General features: G+C 39.4%; 1 protein-coding gene across 1 annotated transcript in view; it reads right to left on the bottom strand.

Annotated features, from left to right (window-relative positions):
- Positions 1 to 311: 311 nt before the first annotated feature.
- The window catches only part of LOC113470667, a 7,610-nt gene continuing 776 nt past the window's right edge, over positions 312 to 7,145 (bottom strand). The window contains exons 2-8 of the mRNA XM_026829297.1: positions 5,361 to 5,538; positions 4,510 to 4,719; positions 2,350 to 2,560; positions 1,684 to 1,771; positions 1,406 to 1,540; positions 1,155 to 1,332; positions 312 to 415 (exon numbers count right to left, since the gene is read on the bottom strand). Coding sequence (XP_026685098.1) covers positions 312 to 415; positions 1,155 to 1,332; positions 1,406 to 1,540; positions 1,684 to 1,771; positions 2,350 to 2,560; positions 4,510 to 4,719; positions 5,361 to 5,538 — 1,104 coding nt within the window. The remainder of the gene's footprint in view (positions 416 to 1,154; positions 1,333 to 1,405; positions 1,541 to 1,683; positions 1,772 to 2,349; positions 2,561 to 4,509; positions 4,720 to 5,360; positions 5,539 to 7,145) is intronic.

Raw genomic sequence — 7,145 nt, 5'->3', positions numbered from 1 at the left:
GCGCGTGTTGGCAATCAAATTGTCCGCAATTGCGTCCTTCCACTCCGTCGCCAGGGCGGTAATCTGTGCCCCGATGGCGGCCAAATCAATTCGAACGCAGTAAACATCCATGTAGCATCGTTTCCTATACTCCGCAATCATTTGGCGCGTGTTGGCAATCAAATTGTCCGCAATTGCGTCCTTCCACTCCGTCGCCAGGGCGGTAATCTGCGCCCCGATGGCGGCCAAATCAATTCGAACGCAGTAAACGTCCATGTAGCATCTCACCGACATCATTTTCCCGATTTCGGCAACTATATCCGAGTAGAAATTCATCTTTTCTTCGAATTGGTACAGGGAGACGTTTGGTTTCGACGAGAATTGCTCGCACACTTTGAGCTTGTCGTAGAGCCACAGTTTGGAGTAACGATTCCACCTGAAAACATGATTTTTTTTTTATTATTATTTTTATTTCTTTCTCTTTAACCAAAGGTAATCATAAGAATCCAATTGAATCTGGCCAACTTACACGAGGTCAGTAGCTGGACTGCCTACTGCCCAACAGTTTAGTTAGTTCAGAAATCCAGAATCTTTTTCTTCAAAAGAATTTTGACAGAGGGAACTGTAACGGCCAAGGTCTTATCGTCCCGAAAGCGAAGAGAGAAAGAAGACAGAACAGGGAAAACCCAGCCGTTCAGAGAACGAACATTATCCGTTAAAGAGATCCCCTTGCTAAAGATATAGCAAAGGTTGAGTGCGAAGGGCATCCACTCGTAAAATTTGTAGCCAAAACCAAATGTCAACCCAAAGCAATTACCCTGGTTAGGGCTGATTGAGAGGCTGACGAAAAACGCCGTCTGTACACGGAAAAGGTGAAGAAAAAGATATATAGGTCGACCAGGTTTGGATAAGGACAGACAGACAGACCGACAGACGACACCGAAGCGAATACAATAGCCCGTCCCTTGTACCTTTTTTATTACTATCGTAATAATAAAGGAAGGACGGGCTAAAAATACAAATAACCGTACTTACCTTACAAATCAATTTATTTTGATAAAGCAGAGCTTCTTCATAACTTTTGTTGTAACACAGCGAACCAACATGTTTTTTTCTAGATTTTTACTTGGAAATTCTAAAATAATACTCTACCAAATGCATAAATAGGCGCTTACCTTGGACACCTTGTTCTTCATATTCCTCCTTCTCTTCTTCGTCCATATTTACATCCTCCACCATCTCTCTATCTCCAAGTAGAGGTCTAGCAATGTGATCCTTTCCATCTTTGAGCGATTTCAGGGGAACGATTTTGAAAATGGACGAGTTCAGATTGGTCTCGATAATTGGGAACACCTGGAACGAAAGGGCATTATAATAGAATATACCTTGTTTATACTGCCGGAATGAGACTGAAAAGTCCCTTTACTCCCGCAGTCAAAACAAGGTTCTCTCTATCTCCAAGTAGAGGTCTAGCAATGTGATCCTTTCCATCTTTGAGCGATTTCAGGGGAACGATTTTGAAAATGGACGAGTTTAGATTGGTCTCGATAATTGGGAACACCTGGAACGAAAGGGCATTATAATAGAATAAACCTTGTTTATACTGCCGGAATGAGACTGAAAAGTCCCTTTACTCCCGCAGTCTAAACAAGGTATTTTTATCAAGGATAATGTTTACAATAAAATTACTTATAGATATTAGACCTGGTTGTTGTGGTGTCCCGATAGGGTAGGATCTTGAGCTGTTTTATTTTCGCTTCGGTGTGAATCTGTTTCCAAAATGCTGTCAGATCTGAAACAAAATAGAAACGGGATAGTTAATTATTATTATAAAAGAAGGTCCTTCGGGACGGATTTCTTCGAACATCGAACCTGGATCTTTGCATTGGGATCCTATATGTCTGTAGGGTAGGATCTTCAGTTGTTTTTATTTTTGCCTCGCTGTGAATCTGTTTCCAAAATGCGGTCAGATCTGAGTGTAACAGAAGAAGAAACACTTCAGGGATAGAATAGAATATACCTTGTTTATCCTGCCAGAATGAGACTGAAAAGTCCCTTTACCCCAACAGTCTAAATAAGGTCTCTGTAATCTACCTTTATACTATGTACCAGGTAGGTATATGTAATGTATTAAAAATCAAGTGGAAGGTAACCAATAGGCGAGGGTAAGGCCGGAGGTGTTCTCTACCACCTGAAAAGTTCCTTTACCTTAGCAGTCTAACCAAGGTCTAGTTTATTTTATGGGTTTAATAACATCTTCTTCTTCTTCCTAGCTGTTTGTGAGTCTCTACCAGGCAGCCCTATTGTGTACACAATCTTTCCCTTTTTTCTTCGATCTACCTCGCCCTTTTCTATCCCTCGCTAACTCACTTGGAAGTGCCGGGCAGAATACAGGTTTCCAGTTTGAATACTTGGCGTTTCAATATAAGATACATATCAGGATCTAGATTCATCATAAGGGTGCGATATTTGTCCACTATGCTTTCCAACTGAGGAAGATTGACACGGAGTTCCAGCTTTTTGTCGAGCAAATCCTTGACTGACTCGGGCAGGTCGAAACCCATGCGTTTGAAAGCTTCGCCTGAAATCAAGGAATAAAGAGCTCGTTTGGTATTTTTTTCGTAAATTGCTTAGGAAAAAATAGATCTGTCTTCCTATAACCTATAGGGAGGAAAATAGGTACTCAGTATTCGATAAGAGCCAAACTTTGTTTTTCTTCGTTGGAACTTGCTGAAATTTGAATGCTTCTAACTCCGGACCGGTACTGAGTAAGTATGTCAAATAATAAAAATAGTAGATAATTTTGTTTTCTAACTATAATACACAAATCCCCGATGCACTCTGACGTGGAACGACTGAGATATATTAGCGAAAAAGAGAGAAGGATTTGGTCACGTTTGGTGTTACTTTAATGTAGGCCTCGGCTCTCATGGGTTTCTTTTCATCATATTGAATCATGCCACCCGGACCAATGTCTGTGTTCCGCGTGTTGCACATTGCATAAGTAGATTGATGTTGGGCGCCCATACGAAAGTTCGATTCATTTCAAAATTGAGAATTTTCTATGCGGTATGGTAGGCAGAACCATTTCCTGCGTCCAGGCAGTCGTTATGTCTTGTATAGCCGTTTCAATGTTGAGTTCCTTGATAGCAGATCCAATGATTTCCATACATTCGTCTTCGTGATCCGACAAATTCATTGCAAACACTTGGTTTAGAGTGAAAACATCAGGGGACATATCGAAACTTTTACCTGAAATAAAATAAATAATAGAAATGGGATCATTAACTATTATTATTATTCTTCATCATCATCAAATCTTAAGTCGTTTTGTCCAAGTTATTTGGAATATTTACAAAAGTATAGGTACAATAAATATATACAGAACAACAAGATTAACAAAAGAGAAGAAAGAAAAAAAAAACAAAACAAATACACAATAATAAATTAATAACAAGAAGAAAGAAATGAAATAAATTATAAAATAAACTATCTACAAAATATTCCGACTAAGGGGCGGGATTAATGCCTGGGGCATTCTCTTCCATTTTCTTCGGTCTACCTCGCCCTTTTCTCCCCCTCACTTCCATTTTCTCAACTCTTTTTACCTAATTGCATAATAAATTGAGTCTTTTTTATATATTCACTCTGCGCGGGATTCGATCCCCCGGTCTCTTACCATCCAATTCGTCTTGCATAACGGGTGAGTCGTGTTTTTTGAGTGTATTATTCCGATTGATGATCTCATACGTTATCAAATCCGTGTCTAGAACCATATTCTTGACTTTTTGAATCACTTGCAGAGCGTTCTTGAATGACTCGGCGTCAAAGACCACTACTTTCAAAGCTAACTTGATTTCCTGTGGAGCAGATCAATAGAGGTGGGTGAGTGAGTGAGTTATGTAAAGAAAGAACTACTCTTTTCAGTCGGTAACTCAATGACAGCATCAAAGACCACTCTTTTCCGAGTTTTGGCTTCTGCTCAAAGAAATTATTTTTGCTAAATTGAAAAGTGCTAATGTGAGAAAAGTATCTTCTTGGAAGAAATCCACTGATGAGAAAAGGAGAGTGCTTTTTATAGGCGATTTTTTTATTGTTAAAAAAAAACTGGCTCCGAGTACAGCGTTACTAAATCTGTACTATATCATCGTATCTTCCTTTACAAACTACCAACAGTACCAACTTCTTTACAATTCTTCAGAAAATAACCGGGCTTCAACTGTAGGACTAAAGAAAGGCGCCTTCCGATTGGTTTAAAGTTAAAGGTTTTCGTAGAGACCGCTTTTTTACTTTCTATTATTTTTTTTATTTTATTTTTTTTTTATCAGACAGACCTTATTTAGATATTTTAGTTTTTATTTACCTTTATATGATGTTCCTTTATATGTTCCTTTATATGATTTTTATTTACCTTTATATGATTTACCTTTATATGATGTTCATAACCGAGGCAACTGGAAATTGTTGTCTAAAAATGCCGACCCCACTTGAGTGGGAAAAGGTAAAGAAGAAGAAGAAGTTTTTATTTACCTTCGTAGGTGATATCGAACATGGCGGCATAGTCGAAGTTCACCTGGAAGGTGAGGCGCCTCTCAGCGAGTCCGGCCGCCGCCAGGGCCGCCTCCGTGACCTTGACTTCCTCTCGGGCCGGCCCCCTCAGCCGGGCGGCATGCTTCCGTTTCAGCCGCGTGAGGAACTTGATGGGGATGTATGTGTCCTCAATACTTCCTCGCACTCCTTCTGAAAAATATCAAAGATCAAATAATAGATTGGGTAGGTATTATTATTATTATTTTCAGTCTGGCTGGGGGACGTTAAACAGGGAGTAGACCAGCTTAGTCTGGATGGGAGACTTTAAACAGGGAGTAGATCAGCTTAGTCTGGATGGGGGACGTTAAACAGGGAGTATACCAGCCTGAATTCCCCTTGCTAAAGATATAGCAAAGGTTGAGTGCGAAGGGCATCCACTCGTAAAATTTGTAGCCAAAACCAAATGTCAACCCAAAGCACTTACCCTGGTTAGGGCTGATTGAGAGACTGACGAAAAACGCCGTCTGTACACGGAAAAGGTGAAGAAAAAGATATATAGGTCGACCAGGTTTGGATAAGGACAGACAGACAGACAGACGACACCGAAGCAAATACAATAGCCCGTCCCTTGTACCTTTTTTTATTACTATCGTAATAATAAAGGAAGGACGGGCTAAAAATACAAATAACCGTACTTACCATACAAATCAATTCATTGTGATAAAGCAGAGCTTCTTCATAACTTTTGTGGTAACACAGCGAACTTACATTTTTTTTTATTTTTATTGTTTTAGATTTTTACTTGGAAATTTTAAAATAATACTCTACCAAATGCATAAATAGGCGCTTACCTTGGATACCTGGTTCTTCATATTCCTCCTTCTCTTCTTCGTCCATAATTACATCCTCCACCATCTCTCTATCTCCAAGTAGAGGTCTAACAATGTGACCCTTTCCATCTTTGAGCGATTTCAGGGGAACGATTTTGAAAATGGACGAGTTTAGATTGGTCTCGATGATTGGGAACACCTGGAACGAAAGGGCATTATAATAGAATATACCTTGTTTATACTGCCAGAATGAGACTGAAAAGTCTCTTTACTCCCGCAGTCAAAACAAGGTATTTTTATCAAGGGTAATGTTTACAATAAAATTACTTATAGATATTAGACCTGTTTGTTGTTGTTTTCAAATGTCGGAAACTTGGCCATCAGGTCATCCTCCCAGAAACTCATATTAGACCTTGTTTAAGTTATAAAAAAAGAAAAAAATATATGAGTGGGTTGGAGACCTATCGAAATTCGAAGAAAAGGTAGGCCTTAGGGCTAGTGAAAAAGTGGCGGGATTGAACCCACGCCCTCCTGTTTACCAGGCGAGCGCCTTGACCACTACACCACCGAGGCAGGCTGAGTAGGCGGGAAGATTGTCGCAGAATGGTGAGTAAAACCCCCCCATCACTAAAAACTTCAGCAGCTATAAAATTTGAGCGACCTGTGACTAAAGGTAAAGTCGTGAGAAGCGCTAGTTCCTTTTGAGCTTTTTCCCTGTATAGCCCTAAATAGCGGGACTTTGGTCCGGAATGACGGCCAAACGGTACCTTCTGGAAACAGGGCCCAAGGATGCTTTTGATCTACATAATTAAAATTGGGATGCAAATTCTAAAAAGAGGTATAGGTAGTCTCCTAAAACAAAAGTGTTCCACCACTTTTATTTCGAAGCAATTGTACAACTGCGACATTAAACGCATGTGGTCTGTGTCGTAGCATGCCCATCCCGTAGTATGCCTCTTATCTTACCTTTGCCGCTTTCCTCAATCGCCTTCCTGGTGTGGAAATATTCACTCTTCCATGTAGCCAGAACAGCTATAATGTTGTCTACGTGACACTTCATAGCCTTTGGATTTGAATCTTTCCTGAAAAGAAAACACGAACACCGTGAATCCATCTTGAAGAAAAATTCCGTCCGGGACGAACTAATGAAAAGATAATGGGGGCACGGTTGGTCCAGTGGTAACGCGCTTGCTTGCCATGCAGAAAGTCGGGTTCGAATCCCACCATCGACAAAAATTTGTACTCGTTTTTCGATTGCAAATATTTCAACGGGTTACTTTCTGGTGTTCTCGTAAATGCACCTAAATGGGAAGTATTGTGTCTCTTCTCGCCCAAAAAAAAAAAAAAAAAACAAACGCGGGGAAAACATAAATTTAAAAAAAAAAAAAAAAAAAAAAAAAAAAAAACAAGGGTCGTTCTCGGAACGGCTGACTTTCTATCATGTCTTCCTTCTCTCTTCATTTTGGAACGATATCATGAGACCTTAGCCATTACAGTTTCCTCTATCAAACCTCTTAAAAGCAAGAAAAATAAAGTGTTCATTTCTTTTCTACTGGTAAAATCACTTCGAAATCTTCCCTTGTTTGTCTGCTTGCTTGATTGTTGGTTTGTTTTTGTTTGTTTGTCGGTTGGCTTGTTTTCGTTTGTTTGTGTTTCTTTGTTTGTTCGTCTACTTGTTGTTTGTTGGTTTGTTTGTCTGTTTGTTTTTTTTTTTTTTTTTTTTTTTTTTTTTTTTTTTTTTTTTTTTTTTTTTTTTTTCTCGTTGCTGCTTGTTTGTCTGTATAGATTCTTCTCTCTATGGGTCAA

Source organism: Diaphorina citri, unplaced genomic scaffold (assembly GCF_000475195.1).
Source record: "Diaphorina citri unplaced genomic scaffold, Diaci psyllid genome assembly version 1.1 scaffold1737, whole genome shotgun sequence".
Taxonomy (NCBI): Eukaryota; Metazoa; Arthropoda; class Insecta; order Hemiptera; family Psyllidae; genus Diaphorina; species Diaphorina citri.
This window is presented reverse-complemented; position numbering and strand designations above follow the sequence as displayed.